The sequence below is a fragment of the Centroberyx gerrardi genome, chromosome 18 (genome assembly GCF_048128805.1).
Source record: "Centroberyx gerrardi isolate f3 chromosome 18, fCenGer3.hap1.cur.20231027, whole genome shotgun sequence".
Taxonomy (NCBI): domain Eukaryota; kingdom Metazoa; phylum Chordata; class Actinopteri; order Beryciformes; family Berycidae; genus Centroberyx; species Centroberyx gerrardi.
Window position 1 is genome coordinate 9,821,984 of NC_136014.1, and position 22,994 is coordinate 9,844,977.

The 22,994-nt window shown below is 46.4% G+C and overlaps 1 protein-coding gene across 2 annotated transcripts in view; it reads left to right on the top strand.

Annotated features, from left to right (window-relative positions):
• Positions 1-10,638: 10,638 nt before the first annotated feature.
• Positions 10,639-22,994, top strand: part of LOC139928337 (pleckstrin homology domain-containing family G member 1) — a 38,325-nt gene continuing 25,969 nt past the window's right edge. The window contains exon 1 of one of the 2 annotated variants that reach the window (XM_078289943.1): positions 10,639-10,750. Coding sequence is in view for 1 of the 2 variants with exons in the window: in XM_071920842.2 (XP_071776943.2) it covers positions 17,010-17,019 (10 nt within the window). In the remaining variant the exon portion in view is untranslated. Of the gene's footprint in view, positions 10,751-16,587; positions 17,020-22,994 lie in introns of those variants that run through there. The other variant, XM_071920842.2, reaches the window with a different exon arrangement.

Below are 22,994 nucleotides of genomic sequence, written 5' to 3' on the forward strand. Positions count from 1 at the left end.
CAGTAAAGTCATTTTCTGTACTTGTACTTACCTTTCATGAATAGAATCACACAGACCATACCCAATTGATGGCAATGCCCATAAACTAGTAGGAAAAACCCTATCAATGCGTTAAGAATCCATCATTTTGAAGCAGTTTGATACCTTTTGATGCTTTACAATCAATAATCGGCATGATACCGACGATATGCAGCCCCAACAAAGAAACCTTCCAGATTTAAAACAGGGGTAAGGTGAGGGTCCCACCTGTAGTCCCCCCCCCCCCCCCCCCACCCCCCACCCCCCACCCCCCACCTCTAGTTGTCATCTCCATCTCTGTGTTTAGCTGATCTGTCAGCGCTCGGCGTGTTCGGCTGCGGAGCGACACACCGATTCTAATAAGGAGCATTCCACAGAGAGGGGGTGATCTAAAAGGAGAGACTCAAGTCTGGGACCGTTTACTACTGTGTAGTGAGCACGTGTCGGGATGCCAGCATGTATGTGTGTGTGTGTGTGTTGGTGGTGGTGAAGTGGTTTTCAGCCATTTTGGCCGGACTTTCCCACCCTGGCCTCGATATTTTGGAGAGAACCCTTTAGCCATATAAGCTGCGGCGGAGTCTTTGTGCGCCCGTCACTTTGTGTATGCCTATAGAGACCGGGGGGGGAGTGGGTGGGTGAGGATGGATGGGTAGGTGGGGTAGGGGGGTAGCACTCACCCTAACGATATAGCATAGCCTCGACAGACTGCAAACATAAAAGTAATTTATTTCACTGACAGAGAAAAGAAAGAGAGAGAACTGCCCCCCTCCCCCCCCCCTCTCCTTCCTCTAGCTTTCTTTTTCTCCCCGGCTCCCCCCCCACCCCCCACCCCCACCCCACTCATCCCACTCTCCCACTCAGCAGCTGTTCCTCTCACTTTCTGCCCCCCCACCCCATCCCACCCACCCAACCCCCCCACACCAGCCCCGATGTGATGGCTTTGTTTTATTGTTGTGCGGAGCGTTTGGCAAGGGGGAAACCCCCGTCTGGAGCGGGGCAGGGGGTCCGGGACCCTCCGAACGCTGGGCGGCAGCAGTGTGGATGCCCAGATAAGCAGAGGATTAGGAAGGGGGGGGGGGGGCTGGACGTTTGGATATTAAATAAGCTTTATGATGTTTTGGAGCCGTTAGACTTAACCCCCATCTCCTACATAACACCTGTTTCAGCCACGGAGCCTGACTGAAAACAAGTCTCCCTGTGTTATGATTGTACACACTGAAGATTTTGTGATACTGATTATTATGTGCATATTGCCATAATTCTGCGCTTGTATTGAAATGCAGCTCCAGTGTATTTGCTTTGCTGTCGGCTAGACATATGTTCAGTGTTGTTAGAGTGTAATGTTAGTGTTCTTCACGCCTCTTTATTGCCCCGGCCAGGTTGTCCCAGTGTTTATGGAAAGGGAACTCATAAGCCTAAATTGCAGCCGTTACAGACGTGTGTTACATTTTCCATAAACAGCGGCTCAGACCCATGTTTTTTAAGGCTCACTTAGATTAGGAAAACATGTATCATATGTCAGCTCCGAGTCCAAGAACTGTCATGTCGCTTCAAAATGGGCAGAAAAAAAATCCCCAGTCAAGGACAGGAAACAAACACCGTTTATTTGTGGCGTTGACAAACGGCCATTTCCTGTACAGAGGAGGCAGAAAATATGTAGCGGGGCAAAAAATCAGTAGCAGCCTCCGTTCCCGTGGTGCCAGTCGAAGGAAAGCAACCCCCTATGAAAACACTAAGGGTGTGTGTTTATCCTCTAACCACCAATCAGTGGGGAATATGGTGCTAAGGGAGATAGGAAGAGCCCCAGGGGTGTCTCTGCATGTGTGTGTGTGTGTGTGTGTGTGTGTTGAAGTAATGTTATGTACACTGCAGTATAGATTATGCTCTCCACAGTTGTTCTATGGCTGGTTTGATGTTGTTGTGTCTGTTCCTACAGAGGAGATGCTTATCACTCATTTCACATACACTGCAGAAAAGTATCTAGTATTGAGTTTCAAAATCATATTTTTCTTAAACAAAAAAAAGTGGAAAAAACATGCCAATGCAGTGAGAAAATTTAATTTCACTTGTGAATCAAAAATAGTCTTCTTGACATCAGTTATCTGCCAGATTCTGCCTTTCAAAATATTGACACAATTTCTGTGAAACTGCATTTGAAGCAAGTGGGAATATCATTCCCTATCGGCAGAATTTGTATTTGTTTTCATTTCAAGACTGAATATGAAACTGAATGACTTGCAAGATTATTTTCCACTGTATAGCTTCTTTTTGCAAATTTCACCCTGCTTTATTTGCTGTTACATGGCATACCTCTATCCTATTTACTGAGATCTATGCGGTGGCTGGTAGGGAAATAATAGTTTGGAAATAAACCCACACTTGTTCCCCCCCCCCGTACCCCATCCCTGTCCCACCACTGTACCCCCGAGGGTGCTGGTGCAGAGAGGGGGAAGATAATGATCCGGGCTGTTTACCCCGTAGGGGCCGTTTTGGGCAGCTCCCCTCCTTACAGGAAATAACTCAGGATAGAAGGGCTCAAAGGGACAACAGTGTTTTTGGGTTTACTGGAAGCAAAGATTACTGCACGTGTGTGTATGCGGTGCGTTCTTATGTGTCTCTCTATAAGTTGGTGCCACAAGATGTGTGCTGCTAAGAGAAGTGCTGTGTGTGTGTGTATGTGGTTGACTATTCAGTTGCTGTTGCCTCTTGGCCCTCAGGGTTATGAGCTGACCGATGGTTTTTTTAAAGCCTCTGACTGACTTCCCGTCGTATTAAAGCTGAGCTGTCATCTCCAGCACTTAGCCAAGTGTCCAACTGTGCCAATATAGCTAACATATTGTGTCTGTGTGGGTGTGTGTGCAGGCGCGTGTGAATCAATGCCATGTTTGGATGCGTGCGTGGGTGTGAAGCTTCTGTCTGTTTGTGTGAGTGTGTGAGAAAGGGTTTGCATGAAAGAGTGAATGGGAGCGGGGGTGAAGGAATGTCAGGCTGTGTAACAGGTGGCATCAGCTTTTGGAGTTTGTCACTCGGACCACGGACAATAGCTGTGGATATTTCTGAATGCTGGCTTGTGTCTGGCTGCTGCCCCACTCATTGTGCTGCAGGGCCACATCAGGTGTGTGTGTGTGTGAGTGCGTGCATGCTTGGTGTGTGTGTGTGTGTGTGTGTGTGTGGTCAGCGATATGGCCTGGCCATTGTGCCCTTGGCCCTCAGCAGATGTGCTCTGAACAATGAGCTGGGTAAATAAAAGGAAGTGGTGTATAAATAGTCTCTTACGTCTGCATGAGTGGAGGTCTTATGCTGTGTGTGTGTGTGTGTGTGTGTGATCCTGTTTGATGTCAACTCATATACTTGGGGAAATTGCACTGTGTTGAGCGCTCTGCAGGTGCCGCATTCTAAACCATGAAGAAAATTGTAAATTCTGTATATGTCATTTCTTCTTCCAGCTCACTTGTATTGTGCCTCTTTTCAGGTAGAAAATGATTTGAATATATCTCAGATTTTCTAACTATCTGTAAATTGCACTGAAACCTCTCACAATGCGGGCCGTCTAAAGCCTGACTTAGACTTTTTGTCTCTAACAACGTAACATAAGACCTTTATAATCCTTCATAAGCACCAAGGCAGGTCTTTGTGAGCAGTGAAGCGCGGTTCGAAACCAGACTCTAAATCACATCTTGGTGATAAGTGCGCAAGGGAACAATGCTAAAAATAAAGGACCCTCCTCCTCCCTCCTCCATCCAGCGCTCTCCTTGGCCCTCCTGTATCCAGGCCACATATAGGCGAGCGCTGTACATTCTCACCTACGCACGCCGCACAAATACACGCCAGCTGGCACATACACACACACACATGTTTGTATACAGTCACTCCCTCGCTGGCTGCCTTTACTCCATTCATTGCTATTTGTGAAGGCTGTGTCATCGCAGTTTGCGGTGTGTTCCTTCATTCACATCCATACTGCTAGTTGATGCTGTAGAGACCAGGGGGCATGCAGCGTTTGGTGTATCAAATTAAGTTCCACATAGTCTATTGTGGGTTTCAATGGCTGACTGACTACGGTGTGAGATGAGATGAAACAAGCAGAAACAAACCAGAGTCAAACTAGATCTAGATGTATGTGTCCATGATATGTATCATAATTTATACGGATGTACAGAATGCAGTTCTAAGTAAAGTGCAGTGTATGTAGAGTTAAAGTCATAAATGTTTGATCAATAGTGTAATCAATAAAAGATGTCAATATAATGTTTGTTAATTTACTGAAAATCTTAATCAGTAGTGTTTGAGTGAGCATGCCAGGGTGTTATGGTGTAAAGTGTTCTTCTTTTGATTTAATGTAATGGTTTCAATTGCAAGCCTCTCTCTCTCTCTCTCTCTCTCTCTCTCTCTCTCTCTCTCTCGTCCTAGATCCTGAGTTCTGTTACAGCTCCACGGGGACAAGGGTGTAGGGTGTGTGTGTGTGTTCTGAGCTGGGTCTGAGCGGCTGGGTGTTGTCATTGAAGTCACTGATGCCCTATATTAGCAGCACACTTCAGCTGAAACTTAATACAGGTGGCTAACACTGCAGTAGTGAACCTAAAGAAAGATAAAGATGGAGAGAGGGATAATGAGAGGGAGGAGAGAGAGAAAGAAACTCGGTGTTGGTAGCATGGCCCTCTGTAGAACCAATAGTGTGCGAGTGTGCTGTGTGAAGACAGATGTGCGCTGTGATGTGGTGTGAGAGCTCATGTCTCTATTCATTAGAGAAAACGCAGTGATCAGATCCAATTGGACACACACACACACAGAGTACACACACTCCATCCACTCCCTAAACGTTACCATATCTAACCTCTGACCTGCTCCCATTGCAGCTGTCAAATGGACCCACCGCTGAGTGCTGTAATCATGGCTACTATGGTTTGTCATGATAAAAAAACAACAAAATAATTACGCTATTCTAGACCAAGTATTGCGATCCCAAGTAGTATTACAACACCACTCCAAAAAGTTGATTGAACTTGATTGATGTTCACCACTTGGACTTAACCACTTAGTTACAGTGACAGGCTAATGGTTCCATCTGGCAAGCTCACCGCCTGTTTTAAGTTTATCTTGGCATTTTTTTCTTTAAAACTTGGACATTGGAAGAATGTTTTCATATCAATGCTGCGAACACAAGCTACAATTCTTAAGAATCATTGGTATTGCACGGTTTTCAACTATGAATGTAAACAACATTCAAAAGTACATGGTTCTTCATCTGTAGGATCCGATCACTTCAACCCTAGGGTGAAAATGCTGAGTAGGTTCAGATACCTCAGTGTTGTTTACCTCCATGTTTACGACATTCTGACTGAGAGACTTTGGATGCATCAGGATCTTCCTCTTTCCCTCTCTGGCCCACTGGGTTTAGAAAGTGCTGTGTCAGGGTGTGTGTGGGTGCTGAAGTGTTTATGGGGGCCCATCTTCCTCACGCACATCTGGCTCTAGTTAAGACCTGTCACTGTATCTGCATTTACTGTAAGCATGCGGGTATGAGGTCTCTTTCTAGTTCCGGAGCTGTGTGGATTTCCTCTTGAGCAACTATATTTAGATGCGTTGTGTACATTTTGTCGCTAGTTCTTGTGTACATACATGTAGATAAGCTTGTATTAAAGCCATGTGTGACCTCATACTCATTAGTCTGCTCTGTCAGCTAGACCAACATGGCCATCAACCGGAACCACAGCTTGGACTACTGTATAGGCTGCAGTATATAGCCTGCAATAGACAGACTGCAGCAGGACTTGTCCTCTGTCTCAATCCAGCAAACAGATACATAAAAGAAACGCTGGTCGCTTGATGTTGCTAAGCGACTAATGCAAACCTGTTGCAAGCGAGGCGTACTTTTACTAAAACTTGAAATGTTTTTAACTTTTAACACTCTGTACTTTGATCACTGCTAAGCTATGACACTAATCTGTAACGCATTTATGTCGCTGCACACTGCAAGTATCACATGGCTCAAGCGTATGTTATCGATTGTAATGTTTCAACATAAATTTCCTTTGCAACTTTGATTCGCTGACAGTGTTTTCATCACAAAAACTTCAAAGAGCGCTGGTAATAAGCGAAGCAAAGCAGCATTTGCATGTTTCTGCATGATTAAGTAGCGTGAATCTAATATAAGCAGCTGCGTTGTAACGCAATGCATCTGCAAAGCAATGGTGCCGTGACATATTCTGTCATTTGAAATGAATGAACTTTTAGCTTAAGGTTTGTGATGTATCAGTGCTGTACATAGTTTGTGTATTACGTTTTTGAGTGATAATATAAATTCCCTCGAAAGCAGAAATACAAGGCTATGGCCTGATCAGTTTTGTGTAAAAGCAGTTTTTTGTATTTATGGCAAAGTTCACAAAGTACAGCTCCACTGCCTCTCAACTGGCCTCCTCTTTTCCACAGAATTACTGCGTGTGTATAATATGATCTACGTGGATTTGTCTGGCTGTTTTGAATGGCTCGATGAGGGTCTGCAAAGCCACGGTTAAGGGCTTACTCCTAATTTTGGGCTTGCTGGTTACAAAACCCACTATTTACCTTATTAGAGAGAGGGAGAGACAGACAGAGAGAGAGAGAGAGGGGAATGAAAGTGGGAGGCAGAGAAAAAGGGTTAGAAACCAATTGAGGGAAAGAAATCGGGAGAAAATAGGGGAAGCGCTGCGAGGAGACGGCTGAAGGAAGGAGGGAGAGAGCGGAGGAGAGAAAGGGTAGAGGGGGGTGGGGGGGCTGTTAGAGAGAAAAGCGATTTTCTTTTGGTACTGTAAATAATAGCCCCCGCTTGAGTTGGACGGCTTTCACGGCGGCCCTTTTGTGCGCAGTGACATCTTAAGGTTCCCCAAAGAGCCGGAGAGGGCCGGAGAGGGCCCGGGCGTCCAGGGTTTTCACTGGCATGGGAAAAGGCAGAGCATTAGCCCAATATGAATATGAGGGGGAAGAAAGCCTCCGCAGGTCAAAGGGAACCTGCCAACACGCACTCCCGCCTCTTTATCCTGCTCAAACGCACACAGGCAGACGATAGGCACACACACACACACACACACACACAGAGAGAGGCATCCACAGAGCGAGGCGCCTGCACACACATCAAGCCGAACGCAGACGGCTTTACTCGCCCCTCCTCCGTCATCTTAGCTTTTCGGGCACTAATGTATTTTGGCCGGCGCTTCTGACGAGCGCGCTGTTTTTCATGAGAGCGGCCCGGCGGTGGACTTGCGGCCTCTTCCCCGCTCCTAACTATAATGTGGACTTGAGGGTTTTTAATCTTAATACCAAACACATGCACTCACTCAGATGCCCCATTCATATTTATAGCGGGGCCCTGAGAGGGAGCTAGTATGAATTATACAGTTTAAACCCCAGCAGGAATTATGCCTTCCAGTTTATTGCGTGTGCGTGTTCGACTGCTTCGGTGTAAATTTAGCTGTGTGACTTCACATGGAGTTCTGCTTAGTCACTCAAGGACTTTTTTGATGATGATGATGTTGTCTAGGGTTAGATCAGATATCAGCCAGTCAGTGTTACCCACCTCCGATATGATGGATTTCATATTTATTGCGGACTTGATCAATACTACACTGTTTGTCTATGGGAGGCCCTTAACTTGAACTGATTCTAACCTATTTTGATTGGTTTTTGTGTCTATCTGCTGTTTCTGAAGCTTTTCCACCCTGCCAGGAATGAATGGGTGAAATGTTGAATTGCTGTATTTTTCTCACTTTTTTTTTGCCATGTGAACGGTCAAATGTTAAAGATATTGAATATCAGCACAAAACATCAGCTGTCGGTGGCTTCAGTTGGAAAATATTAGTATTGTCCATCAAAAGCCCATATCAGTTGAACCCTAATGATGTCACATCATGCAATCAACGTTCACCAGAAGCTGAGATCACTTTGAGAGAAGGAAACAAGAAATACGATGTGTTTAGTAATGTTTCCTCTGCTGCCAATTAGAATGGGAAATCCCTAGATGGAGAGATAAACATGGAGGTGTAATTTTGGGTGACGCTGGAGTGACAGACCAAACCGTAATGCGGATGGCTCACTTCCCAGATGATGTCACATCCTGTTTGATTCCTTAATCTGTAAACAACCCACTGGAGCCAGACAGGAGGCGGCCGGGAGTTTTCTTCCTGTTGTTGGTTGGGGAGGGTCCAGGTCCAGGTTGCAACCAAGTCTGCAATTTCCTCTTTTCATGCAGTCATTTCTGCTTTCCTGTTGGAGAAACCACCTGTCAGTCAACACTTAGCCTGGGTGACCCCTCGGTATCCATCAGTCACCGCAGGATGCAGTATTGACCTCTCCCCTTTTTCCATTACAGCCAAACATTTCTTCTGGATTTCAGTGTTTTGTGGACACGCAACCCCCATTCCTTTTGAATGAGAGATTACTGATTTCCTCTTTTTGTGTTCCTAATCGCATCCCTGAATGTTGCTTATGACGTCGGTGCACTTTAGGCTCGGCTTTACCTACTTTCTATACCTTTTCATATCGTTATTCTTTATGAATGTCAAAGAAGATCCTATCCACTGAAAAATGGAAAACACCGGCCTTAAGTAGCGCTCATATTACCTTGGAGGACGGTCCCACGAGAGCGTTGTCATTGTGTCCAGCCCTCTGCCGTATCTTTCTCTATACTGTACATCTCTATTGTTGACTGTATAGCTCTGGCCTTACTAATGTGTTGATTATACACAGAGTAAACGGAGCTGCTGAGGTATAGCGATACCATACACTTAAGATGCCTCGAGCTGCTTTTTTAAAGATAAAACATACTGTGTTGTCATAACAGTACACTATCCAACCTTATAGAAACCGTAGACAATCACAGGAAAGCATTTGAAAGTCAACTTAGTGTACATTTTGATTGACAAGCTACCTGACACTATGAACTGACTTGTTTTAATGCAGTAAGCCCCGCCCATCTTGTCTTCCACCCTTGTTAAAAGCAACGATAAGAATGAGCAGTTGGCTAATAGGTTATCGGCTTGTTTGTCCTGGGAAATGTGTCATTGTCTCTGTGTGTTTTAAAGTGCAAGGTGTAGTGTATTGTTGCTGTTATTCTGCGGAGGCTGGGTGCGGTGTGTGTGTGTGTGTGTGTGTGGGGGTTTTCCAGGTTAAGATAATAGCAGCCGCTGACCCACTTCGGCCCTGCTTGCATTGGTCACCGGTCACTGCTACAGTAGGTCAGACAGCGAGGGCTAAAAAAGCCTCTTCAGTTGACTGACACGTGTTAAAAGCCACTGCACTCTCCATTGTGTGTGCACAGATCATGTATGTTTTGCACATGATTTCACTCCTGTTTTTGTGAGTGAAGTGCATCTTAGCGGGTTGCTTATCAAAGGTCAGCGTTATCCGCGGCCTGCGTTTGCACAGCTCCACGTGCGGTTTCGTATTCGCCGAAAACCTCCTGGGTGAAAACATGGAAGCGAGAAAGTGTGTGTGTGTGTGTGTGTGTGTGTGTGCTGACAGGGCCAGGAGCTGCTTTATCAATCCCAGGAAGCCATGCTGCTCCAGGAGGCAGGAACAACAGCCGCTGGCTCCGACGGAGGGGACTTTCCTCTGTCCCGCTCCTGTTAAGGATGCAGAACAATGCCCAAATGACTCACACACACGCGCGCACACACACACACACACACACATACACGCTCGCTCACAGCAGCAGGTTGCACTTTGAGCTCTGAGCCCCTGTGATCTCTGCTCCTGGCTGTTTTGGGATAGTCTAACCCCCTTTTTTACCCTGACCCTGACCTCCCGTGTCCAAGAAGCACTGATATTGGAAGCGACGGAGTGATAGTGTGTGTGTGTGTGTAGGGGGGGTTTGGAGAGTGTGAGCGAGAGAGAGAGAGAGGGAGAGAGAAATGTGGCGCTGTATCCCTGGGCTGTGTGTAACGTGACCCAGTTGTCTGTGTTTTTTAGGGGTTACGCGAGACGGCTCGTCCTTGTGCCGCCCTCTTTTTTTTTTTTTCATTTCTTCCTCTGCCTCTGGTTATCCCTCTCCATCTCTCCATCTCTCTCTCCATCTGAACCCCCCCACCCCACCCTCTCGTCTGCTAATCACCGCCCCCCTGTCTCGTGTTAACTCTTGCCGTTGTTTTCTCCCTCTGCTCTCTTGACAGTCTCTTGTCACACTGTTTCTCCTCTCGGCGCTCCATCGCTTGTCATTTTTGTAATTTGTGTCGCCTGCAGTGTTGGCCGCTCTCCAGTTCTTGCAGTTGATCCCACACCGCAAAGTGAGAGAGCGAGTCCCAGTTGGTGTGGAGAGAGAGAGAGAGGGGGGGGGGGGGGGTGAGAGAAAGAGAGAGAGACAAGTCTTGCAGCAGTAATTGGCCAGGAAGTGGGCTGCTTGGACGTGCAAGCTCTCTCTCCCTCTCTCTCTCTCCCTCCCAGTGGGCAGTCTGTTCCGTTGCGTTTTGCTTCCATCTGTTCCCCCTCACTCCTCTCTCTCTCTTTCTCTCTCAATGTCTCTCGCTCTCTCTCTCTGAACTGGCCTCAGAGAGGTGTGGACCGCGGACCGGGACCGCCTTGACACCAGCCCCTGTCTAGCTCTCCACTCAGTGTTTTAAGACTGTGTGTGTGTGTGTGTGTGTGTGTGTGTGTGAGAGAGAGGAGAAACTTTTCAAATGCCTGGACATGGAACTAACCTGTGAAAGGATACTGGGATACCAGCGGCTGAGGAAAGGCTAGTCGTGGGAATGGTCTCTCTGAGGTGAGTGGGAAGTTGCTATTGTCTTTCTTGTATCGCAGCTATAAACAGCACGGCCTCAGTCTGTTGATGTGCGAGGCTTGTGAACTGGTGAATGGGTTTAATCAGACTTCATTTACTGTAAATTGGGCTGTAGCTGGCAGGTCTCACAAAGCGCTCTAACGGCGCAGCACAGAGCTCTACTGTTCAGGCTTTTTTTTTTTCTTCTTCTTCTTCTTCTTAAAAGTCCAGGTCTTCATTTAATCATAATTGTAGTGGTCGATGCCGCCGGGCGCAGTCTGACCTCCAATTACTCTGTCCAAAGTTTCAATTTAGTGCGACTCTAATGGCAGCTCTGCCCTCCGGTCTAATTAGATAGCACGGCAGACCGCTGCTATTAGACCGCCAGGTTCTGCTTCAGCATGGGGGTCGCTGCCCACTACCTTTGAGCTGATGGTGTGTGTGTGTGATGAACAGTAATGCTTCCTTTGTGTATCTTGAGGTCTGAGAAGATGATCATAATGGCATCTGTAAGTAGGTATGCTTTGTGGTTTCTTTTGGTATATATGAAGGCCCACAAATCCAATTTTGGGGGAAAAATGTGTATTGTGTAGTATTTTAAGTGCATTGTTAAGTGTGCTATTTTGTAGGAAAAAGTCTAAAAATAGCTAATATCTTAAGCAGAAGTCTCAGAACATTAACAGGTGTGCCCTGTCTACATGGGCAAATTAAAAAGCACATTAGCTAATAATATAATATATCAAATACATCAGTTTTAATTGGAGAAAGTCGTTTTATTAGTGTCAAATCCCTTTCAAGGTGGTGTTATCTGCGTCATAACCCCACATTCTCACGTGGATGTGAGTGTGTGTGTGTGTGTGTGTGTGTGTGTGTGTGTGTGCATGTTTGTGTGTTGCGTCCTCATTCTGGGAGCCCTAACTGGAGCACCCAGCTTGAGAGAGTGAGAGAGAGAGAGAGAGTGAAAGAGAGAGAGAGAGAGCGAGAGAGAGATGATGAACTTGTTTGTTCTTCATGTGTGACTTCAATTATTTAGACGTTTGGCATAATGACAGAACATCACATTTTGTTTACATTTGAGGCATTTAGCTGATGTTGTCCAGATCAACTTCCAATCAGTGCAGCAGAAGAATAAACTGAAACTCATGTACCACCAACAAGCAGCTAAGGACAGTACAGCAGCTTTTAGCATGTCAGTATGTGTGCATGCATGTTTAAATATATTACACAATTATATTTAAATGTGCAATTTTGACCTTTTAAAAACAATTTTTGACATGTGTACATGCTGTATATATGTCATATGTTTGTATAGTAATACTAGTAAAATACAGTACTAATAAAACACCTAGGCTTATCTCCCCTAAAATATAAAGTATGTATTTTTAAGTCTGTCATGTTTCCGTAAAGGGAGAAAAGTCCCTCCGTCTCCGCTCCCCTGGTCTCCTTTCCTGCACCGGGACCCTCGTCCTGCATTTTAATCTGAGGCCAAACACAGCTTCCTCCGTCCATCCGCCACACATGCTCACGTACTCACTCGCACATACACACAAAAATAACTCTGTATACACACACTCGCACACACACGCACACACGCGCATAACCCCCTGCAAACCACACACGACTCGGAGCTCTTTCCCTACACAGCCGTAACACACAACAAAGATATGAGTCAGTTTATGAAATGTAAACAAAGAAATTGGGGATTTTTGTCGCTGCTGGAGATATCTGCAATCTTCTAGTTGCAGCTTTGAAACAGTGACTTATTAAATGCTCCATTAGTTTGATCATAACAACAGAAATACAGCACAATAGAGATTAACAATGTAGTGCTTCACTTGGCTCCAGTGTTTAGAAATATGTATCTACAAAGTAATTGGTATTCAAAAATAGGCAACAACAGTCATAAATCTTTTTCTCTGCCCCTCCCTCTCAGCTGCCCCTTCACCCCTCTCTATATCTCTCTTCCTCCATCCCTCCCTCTCTCATCCCCTCCTCCTGAAGAGCGATTGGCCCGTTCTGTTTATCTGCGTCTGTTAATGTGAATACTGCCATTATCATATCAAAGTGTTTTTTCTGGGCTCTGTTATGGTCCCGGTGCCACCCATGCTCTATCATTAGCTGCGGCTGTCGTCGTTGACCTTGTTGTTGTTGTTGACGCAGCGGCTGCAGTTATTTCTGTATCGCTGTTGTTGTTTAGTCTGCCGCGCGGGCGAAGACGCTCCTCGTTTTCCTGGACGCCGCTGCCAAAATTCCGAGGGATTCCTGCACTTAACACAAGCCGCGATCATCGGTGCCTCGGTCGGTTTTTCTGGCCGGCGAGAGTCAGACATTCCTGGACTTGTCCCGGCACTCTGACCAGACTGTCCGCGGCCTGAGGGAATACCGTCCGGGAATCTGGGAATCTCATACGGCAGGGGAAGAGCGGGATGAATGTCAGGGAAATCGATCAAGGATATTACAGATATGGATATGAAATTAGCCTGATTTGTTGATTTTGGCTTCAGTAAATCAAAACCAGCAGTTATTGGCTGGTTATTGGCCAGAGATCCATTAATCATTTTCATGTGCTGGGTTTTTGCTCAGTGTTTAATCAGTAGAAGAGTACTGCATTGCATTTCCAACTGGCAAAAAAAGTCACAATCACTACCATCAGGCGGTCCGTTGAAAACAACAGACTCCGAAGTAGATGTGTCACTTAAAAGAGGGAATCAATGGAGAGCACAGGCCACAAGAACAAATGGCTCACAGAGTTGAAGTGTCACTTAAAGAATGTGTGGGAAGTGTGTGTGTGTGTGTGTGTGTGTGTCTACAGATGATCCATCTCAGCAATGACAAAGACAGACAGCATCACAGAGGGAGGGGGAAACTGTATATGAATGACCCCTCTACCCCCCAACTCTACCATTAGTCACAGCCTCTCTCCCTCTCTCTCTCTCTCTCTCTCTCTCTCTCTCTCTCTCTCTCTCTCTCTCTCTCTCTCTCTCTCTCTCTCTCTCACTGGCTATCTATTTCTCTCTATATTCTCTCAGTTTACATTAACCCCCCCCTTTAAATATAGGTTGCCACAGAAACGCGCAGCCCTCATTTTGAGCCGGGGCAGCTGGGAAAATGAAGAAGCTGTCAGGCTGTCTGAGGAAGAGATTGGGACACATCACACACACACACACACACACGGCCCACTGCAATAACAACCATCAAATTAGTTCTCCACCTCTCTGCCTGCAGCCCTCCTCCTTGTAGGACAGATGCTTAAGTGTTAAGGGACCGTTTTTTTTTTCTCATTACACACACACACACACACTAAAACATTGTCAAGAGGCTGTGGTCTTTTAAGTCGAAGTTTACAATGGTGTTGGAAAACAACTGATCGTGTGTGTGTGTGTGTGTGTGTGCCAGTAAAAGTTGAAGAGAGCGCGTATGAACCGAGTGCCCCGCTTCACTGTTTGCACTGCCTGGGTGTTATGAGGAATGGAGTGGTTTATTGACAATAAGCATTTTCTTCTCTCTCTCTCCCTCTCTCTCCCTCTCCTCATGCCTCTTCGCCTTGGGGATGAATGCCTAGCTGTTGTCATAGTGACCACAGCGCTGTGGCCCTGATCATCTTGGCAACCCCACAAACCCTCAGACCGTCTATTCTGACCGTGTGTGCATGAAGGGAGTTAGAAAGCGAGTGTGTGTGTGTGTGTGTGTGTGTGTGTGTGTGCATTTGTCTGCGTGCATGTACTTAAACTCTTACTGCCTTGTTATAGCCTGTAGTTAGCCTCGAATTGGACAGAGGCCTGTTGGGAAATCTCCTCTCGGGGTGGAGGAGTAAAGAACCGAGGGATGACATGTGAAGGGGAATAGACACTGGGACGGGGCTGGGTGTGGGCGGGCGACGGTGTTGAGAGGGAGTTAGGTGTGGAGCGTAGGAAATGGAAACAGTATCGAAATCGCAATATTGGCTCGCATACTTTTAAAAAAACAAGAGGCTGTCGTTCATTTTCTTTGGCGAGTAAAATCGCCGGCCTAAAACTCAGGAACTAATCTTTCATTTTATTCAAATCCTAAGCCTTAGCATCTCTTACTGTGTCTACACTACCAGTCAAAAGTTTTGGCCGCACACATCTTTCTTCATTTTTACTATTTGTCACATTTTAGAATAACAGTAAAGACATCATAACTATGAAATAACACAAATGGAATTATGCAGTGACCAAAAAAGTGTTAAACAAATCCAAACTATCTTATATTTTAGATTCTTTAAAGTAGCCGCCCTTTGCCTTGATGGAAAGGCAAAGGCTTTGGAAAGAAATTCACACATAGGCATCAACTTCACTATTTATATTTGTCTAAGGAACAAATTTCAAGCATTTAAGCAGAAGCCTTTAGATCAAAATGGCTTTAAGAGAATGAAAAACATAGTAGATTCAATCAGGTGTGTGTAAACTTGTGACTGGTAGTGTGCATGTATTGCAGTTGCAATACCTGGCATAAGAAGTGTATTGTGATTGTTTCTTTGGTCATTATCATGCAGAGTGGAGTTTAGGCGACGGGGGCGCAGAGAGGGCATCAGATAAGCGCGGCTGTTGCTGCAGGTTTCTGTCATCAACAGGTCGTGCTTGGCTGGACCTGGCAGTTTAGATGGTCCCTCAGTCGGTCGGCTTGTGTGTTTGCCAAGATAGAGGTGCTCGTTATGTGTGTGTGTGTGTGTGTGTGTGTGTGTGAAAAGGGGGGAGGGTGGACAGTGTTTGGATTTGGAGTGGAGGCCGAGGGGCTTCGTGGGTCAGCGGACCCTCAGTCATGCTTCTTGGGATCTGCTCCGTCAGTGTGTGTGTGTGTGCAAAGGATAGTCCAGGGGGTCTCTATCATTGTATTGGCCAGCAGAATGGGTGAAAGGGGGGTTTTGGGGGACCCCATGCTGCTGGGACCAGTCCCTGTCTTTGAAGACGGACGACAAATAGTCGACACATTTTGTTTTTAGTGCGCAAGACTGTGGGCCCATTGTCTCAAGCGCGTGGTCCTCAGCTGGTGTGTGTGTGTGTCCTGATGAGACACAGGACCCGTCCCAGGACATATTATGAAGGTAACAGCCTATCGAAATGATACACAGTAAGCCTTATAGTGGAGTTTATCTGTTTTCGCTGATGTTTGTGCACATCTTGAATCTGGTTCTAATCCGTCCTACATACACATTCTCACCCACTCGTCCTGTACGGCTTCTCTCTGATCTGGGACACAGCGACACACACACACACACACGCACACACGCACAATGGGCAGAGGAGAGTCTCGCAGTGGACGAGGCCCTTTTGTTTGAGCCGGCTCCCGAAGCCTATTGATCAGCCGTAACCCCCTCCTTGTAAAGTGTGTGTATGTGTGTGATCTCTGGAGCTGTGCACTAACAGCAGCAGTCCAGCTGCCCGCTGGGCTGTTGCTGAGTGCACACACACACACACACACACACACACACACACACACACACACACACACACACACACACACACAAAAGGTGTGTCCCGCCCTGCATGTGTTGTGGTGGACCCAAGCTAAAAGTTTCATTTTGGGAAGAGAAGAAGAAGAGGAAGAAATAGGGGCTAAAGATAAAAGAAGGAGAGGAAAAGAGAGAGAAAAAGAGAGAGAAGGCACTTAATGTGGAACTCCCAGCTCCTTGTAATTTGCTGCGGGAGAGAGAGGGAGGAGGAGTCAGGGGGAGGGGAATACCCAGCAGGGAGGGAGCAGCAGAGAGCAGAGGCCATTCACTCTGACACACACACACAGATACACACATGCATGCACGCTTAGACACACACACACATACACAGAGTGGATGTGTTACCACAGGAGAGGAGAGGGAGGGAGAGAGGCATTCTGAAAGACAGAGCAGCAGGCAGGAGAGCAGATTCTCAGCGAAGAGAGAGAGAGTTTGAGCCACAGAGAAAAAGGAAAGGGAGAAGGAGGAAGGGTCAACACACACTCTCAGCCACAGACTGAGAGTGTATGCATGTGTGTGCGAGTGTGTGTTTTGGAGTAGCGGACGGCACGCTCGCTCCCAGGAGAAGGGGAATCGGAATGAGACTGACCGGGAGACTGCGGGAAGTCTGTTGAGGGAATTTTCTCCGCAGCTCGGGAATACTCTCTCTGGAATACTCTGGATATGTGACCTCCTCGGGACTCCTGTGTGGTTTTTTTTTTTTTCTTTTTTTAAAACCCTCACGCGTCTCACTTTTCCAGCATCCAGCCTCATTCACGGTAGTTTCTGTTGAAGGAGAGCCAAGCCACAATGCCAACTGGTAAGCAGGAGCTCCTTCCTGTTTTTTTTTTGTTTTTTTTAATACATTTTAGTCCAATTTCACAGCATGTGCAAAAATGACAGACTCTCTCGTTCCGGCTTTTCCCAGAGAGGTGAAGCCATTCTTTGATGTGGTGATATTGGACTGCACAGTTTTGCTGCCAGAAGGTTTGCTTAAGGTGTTGCGTGTCTACAAACCTCATCAAAGGGATTTAAAACCAGATTATTCATGTAGAATAATATCCTTTTTTCTTTTTCACGTCGCTGTGGTAAAATGAAGAGGCTATTCACACCGCCCTGTACTGAAGATCCCTTTGAATGTAGCAGGATTAGAGGGATATTATGTGATGTGAGGTATCAAAAGTGGTTCTTTTCTAGTGGTGCCTGCTGTGGTCAAACTTCAGAAAGTAACTTAATCACCCTTCTAACAACTGCAGGGTCTACTTAGTCTGTGTTTGTCTTAGCTCCGGTCGGCTCTTTTGTGCGGTGCTGTGATATTTTTCTCCCTGCCGACAGCGCAGTGTGAAGTGTCTCCCGCTGTACGAAACAGCGTTTTCTGCTTGTTGTTTTCTCACCCTTGCTTCTGAACGGAGCGTGTTTGCTTTCTCGCACAGGGGAGGTTTTGCGGGTTTAGCTCCTTAACGATGCTGTGATGATGACCCCCCCCCCCCCCCCCGTCGTGGTGTAAACACTGTTGATGACCATATAGACATGATTTAGGATAATGAGAAACGCAGGTGTTGCAGTTCACCACCAAACTTTCCACACTCTACTCCTCATATCTCTGAAAGCCATTAGTTGACGCGCGTGTGTCAGCTTCCTCTCGCCGGGTGCAGGTTTGACTGGGTGCTGAGATGCCATTCTGCAGCCTGTGACCCAAATTAGAGCCTTGAAGGGAGGGGGGGGGGGTGCAAATGGGGATAGAGCAGTGGAGAGGAGTGGGTGGTGGGTGGGGAGGGGGGTTGTAATTACTGTTTAGAGCAAACTCTTTGGTTTAGAGGTGCTGGAGACAATGGACCCCTCCGTCCTCCTCCCACCCTCCTAGCCCAGCCTTCTGGGAGGACATCTGCCCCCCCCTCAGCACACACACACACGCACACACACACACTAGGAATTGCAGTCCCACTGAGGCAGGATGGGTGGGGGCAGGTCCCTTTTGGGGGTAGTCTCTCTCTCACACACAAAACAAATCAAATCAATACTTTCCCTCTCTCACCCTCATACTTCAGTGTCTTTTGTGGTATGTGTGTGTGTGTGTTTGTGTGTGTGTGGTGGGGGGGGAGCTGGCAGGGGGATAACTCCGCTCTGGCTTCATACCTCAACATGTCAGAGAGAGGAGGACAGAAAGAAAGAAAGAAAGAACAGAGTGAGAGAGAAAGCAGCGGTCGGCCTCGGGACGGAGCGGCGGCGGCGGGACGCAGAGGCAGAAGCATTTCAGGCCTTTCTTTAGGCTGAAATCCAATCGGGTCAGAGAATGAGGCTAGTGTGTCACACTCGGAGGGAGGGCCAGGGTGTGTGCAGCAGGGGTCGCGTGGGTGTCCCGAGGGTGAGGGTGTGAGCGTGTGTGTGTGTGTGTGTGTGTGTGTGTATCCGAAAATAGGGGGTGTGAGGTTGCGGGTGGACGTTTTCCCACAGAGGCTGAACATCCATCCTCTCAGCTAACAGCTCTGAACTATGCTGCACATTCCCAGCTGATGTCCGCAGTGTCAGCAACACACTGAGAGACTCCATTGGAACGCAGAGACTGACATCCCATAAACACTGTAGGGAGATAAGAGGTGTTAATATGTGTATATAAAAATGTGTGGTTGCGTGCTTTAAATCATTTGAGGGGTTTCACGTTATCATGAGTAAAAGACAGATCTGACATTTGTGGCTAATTAGACTAACAACTGTGTGTGTGTGTGTGTGTGTGTACCTTAGCCTTGTTTTGTGAGCCAATGAAACCCACAGGGGTCTATTAAGCACCGTATCAAATCTAAACTCCAGTCTTTACTCGTGACGTGCGTCGAAATACCGTCGCTGTGATTGTTGCAGCATGTGCAGCTCGTTCGGAGCCAACGCATTAAGGAAGGAATGCTTATTTTTCTTCTTCTTCTTCTCTCTTTTCTCCATCCATCCTGCCCTCTTCTTCCTCTTCATTCAACATCTGCGTCGCAACGTACGGCCCAGTCCGGTGCAGCGCAGGTCTGTGTTAGCCCCCTCTCCTCTCCTCTTCTTCTCTCCCTGCCCCTTTGCGGTCGTTTGGCCGGAGTGTGAAATCCCGAGTGACACTTTAAGGTCCTTAGCGTCAGTAGAGATCAAGCCTGCGTCTCTATCGTGAGACGGAGAGCTGACCTTAAGCGGACGCCGGGGGAAGACCGAAGACGTGACCCCGGAACGAAGCGGATGGCCCCGGGGTCCCGAGTCTCCGATCCGCTCAGCCTGTAGGGAACAAAAGCCGTCTGGCATTCACTCGGCAAACACTATCTATCCTCTGAAGTTTGTCAGTTAAAAGGACGGAGCCTGAGAAGAGAGGTGCACGCGATGGAGAAGAATATGGAAGATCGGCTTGAGATAGAGAGGTCTCTCGTGGGTTAAAGAACTACAAAGGGAGGATTCAGCATGAGACGGAGAGAGTGGGAAATGGAAAAAGAGAGAGAGAGAGAAGAAGGGAGGGGGTGGGCGGCGTTTGACCGATGACCTTTCCTCTCGTCTTTTCTTCCTACTTTCATACTTTCGGGTCCTCTCCCCCTCATCTCTCGCTCTCTCCCGGTCTCTCATCTCCTTTCTTCACCACGTTTGCTCGATGCCTTATCCTTTTTTAAATCAGCTGAAAGCGTTTCCAAGGCGCTGCCAAGGTGAAGACGGAGATGACTGGGCTGTAACTCACGGAAATTACTTTGTTTCTTGTACTTGTTCCATATACAGACAAACAAGGACACGTGCATAAACACAGGGCAAACAGGGACATGTGCGCACACACACACACACACACAGACATATACACACCAACCTGACATTCTGTGGTCGATAGTAATTCTTGTCGACATCCAAGACATTCTCTGGATGATGATTGATGTTTCTTCAATTACATTTTCACTGTAGGCCCGTTGCCACATAAACAAGAACACACACTGATAAACAAGGTTGATTAAAGGATCCAGGAGCTGTGAAGGGTGTGTGGTCAGATTAGGTTAACTCTCGCATTAAAAAGTCTTAAATTTGGCTTTCTGAAACCTGCAGATACCCTGAATCTATAAGTAGAAATGAATGGGGGTTGTATATATTCAGAAAATCTATTAAAACCATAAGATTGAGTCATTCAGCATGGAGACTGTTTCATATCCTCATATCATTACTATTAAACAGTTATAATTTAAAAGTTACAACTCTCCCAAGACTTTCATGTATTATCTATAAAGATAAAGTCATGATACTGAGCGACAGTTGTGATTGTTGTCTTGTGTAACTGGATAATGGAACATGGTATTTGAATGAGGCTCAGTCATTTCAGTGTGAGACGGTGTGTCCTGCACACATGTGCTGCCCATGCATGTGTGTGCCCCGGTGGTCTGTAGGCATATATACAGGCCAGCCTATGTGTATTTTTACATAGTAAAGTATACGCTTGGACTTAGCCATAGGAATGTCCTGTGGAGCTTATAGGCACACAGCGGACTTGGCCGAGGACTTGAGTCGAGTTACTTTACGACTTCCTAGACATAATCTAACTTTGAATTTCACAGAATAGTTAGGCACGGCAGCGATGTGATGAAGGAGGGAAGAATGGCAGGAAAGGAGAAAGAAAACGACAGGAATCAAGACAGAATGGCAGAAATGTCCAGGGAAGTTGATGTGATGGACAGTGTTGAAATGCGAGAGTGTGAGCAAGTGGGAAAGAAAGAATGAGAGAGGGAAAGAAGGGAGAGAAAGAAAGAGGGAGGGAGGGAGGGGGGTGAGGGTTGAGGCTTGCAGCTTATACAGGCCGGACTATTGTCCTGGGCTCAGCTCAATGATGTCATGTTGAAGAGTCTCTCTGTCTCTCTCTCTCTCTCTCTCTCTGTCTCTCTCTCTCTCTCTGTCTGTCTCTGTCTATATCCAAATGCACTTGACAAGTTATTTCAAGTGGAAACAAAGTGAGACACGGGCTAAAAATCTACCCAAATGCTTCCTGCCAAAAACAGAATACTCCTACATGATTAAAGCAACAAAGCTGAAGTAATTCCTCAGGCACTGTTTATAATAAAAGTTGGCCTCAAAGTTGCCTGTTGCATCACTGCCTCTATACACTAGACAGTAGTTGGGGTTGATAGATGGGCTTTATTTGGGCTGGTTGGTATGAGTGGGATGGGAGCAGAGCGGGCTGAGGAGCGACGAGGATGCGTGTTAGGTGTGTGAGGGGATTGCAGACTCTCTGTGTGTGTGTGTGTGTGTGAGGGAGTGACGAGCTGTGTGTGTGTGTGTAAGGGGGGGCGGGAGTTGGTCCTTTTGTGCGGTGTGAAATCTGACGGATGAAAGCTGACTCAGGGCGTATTGTGAAAACGGAGAGGAGGGGAGAGAGAGAAAAGAGGGAGGGAGAGAGAGAGAGAGACACACATCAGCTGTCCCATACACCACTGCCAGACCTGATGTTATCTGTGCCTCCTTATGAATACCCATTACTGTCAGAACTGGGTCAAATAGTATTCGTTTTACCCTACTAATGAGGACACAGCGAAGGATTTGTCCATTTATTTTACTTTTATGTGATTAACAACTTAGCTGACAGTATCTGAATTGTGGTAAAATGTGGTAAACCCATCAATCTAGGACATCATGCAAGTTAAAACGAACACAAACCTTAACTGCTTAAACATCCTCGTATGGGACGTTCACCTGCCCATTACGAAGCACTCACGCAGCTTGTTTGAGCTACTTGTGAGGCTCATCAGGGCCGTAAAGAGACGGGGCTCTCACGGCTGTTTGCTGACCACTCCAGCATAAAGAGCACTTCAGGTGGCCGTAAAGTGTGCGACTGAAGTGGACGGGTTAAGTGTACCATGAGTCATTAACCCTGGCTGGACTGGCAGAGCGGTGTTACCGACAGGTCGGTCAGGTGGGGTGGATGGAATGAAGTTTTTAGGCCTCATTGCGAAATTGTGATGTGTTAAAAAATTTGGTCTTGGCACCAAAATTGTTGGGTTTCATTGTTTTTTTCATTGTTGTGATATAACAAAAGATGATTTGAAAGGACAATGCAATCAAAGATAAACTAAAAGCATTTATGTCCCGTCATCATGATACACGGTATGTGAGACATGCTGTCGTCATGGTGTCTGTGTGTGTGTAGACACAATAACTCAAGAACAATACAAGATAGAAACTTCATACTGACACCACAGAGCAGATGATCCAATTAGATTAAGCACCTTGCTGCATAAATTTGCATTTGCATTGAAACTACTTTAAATCCTTAATGCTTTAAGATGCAGAGTTCATATTAATGCCACCCATGTGTTATATGAAGACAAGTATGTTGACATATAAATATTTGCTAATCAGTGATTTTAATTAGCTTAATTAATGACCTCATCAGCATAACTGGTTGTTTTTAATCATGGTGATTATGCTGGGACATTTGGCAGCTCAAGTGTCTCTTGTTTTTATAAATAAGGCCTGCAGTTTTTGTCTGTGGTGTTTTCAAAAAATGAAGCAATGTATGAATCATGAATTATCATGTAAACAGCATTGGAATGTGGCTTGTATGTAGCAAAACAGTAATATCCAAAAAGTGTTTTTCAGGCAGAATAACTGTGTCCTCTTCACTGGTGACAGCTGTTACATTGGCCTGTACATAAAAAAAACACGCAAATAAGACCACACACACAACCATCAGACGATGTCAGTGTTTTGTACACTCGGTGTGTATTAACCAGTCTGTCTTCAGTCTGGTTCCTCGTGGGGCTCGATGCTCGCCTTGCAGACGGACCTGATGTTCCTGCAGGCATATGTTAA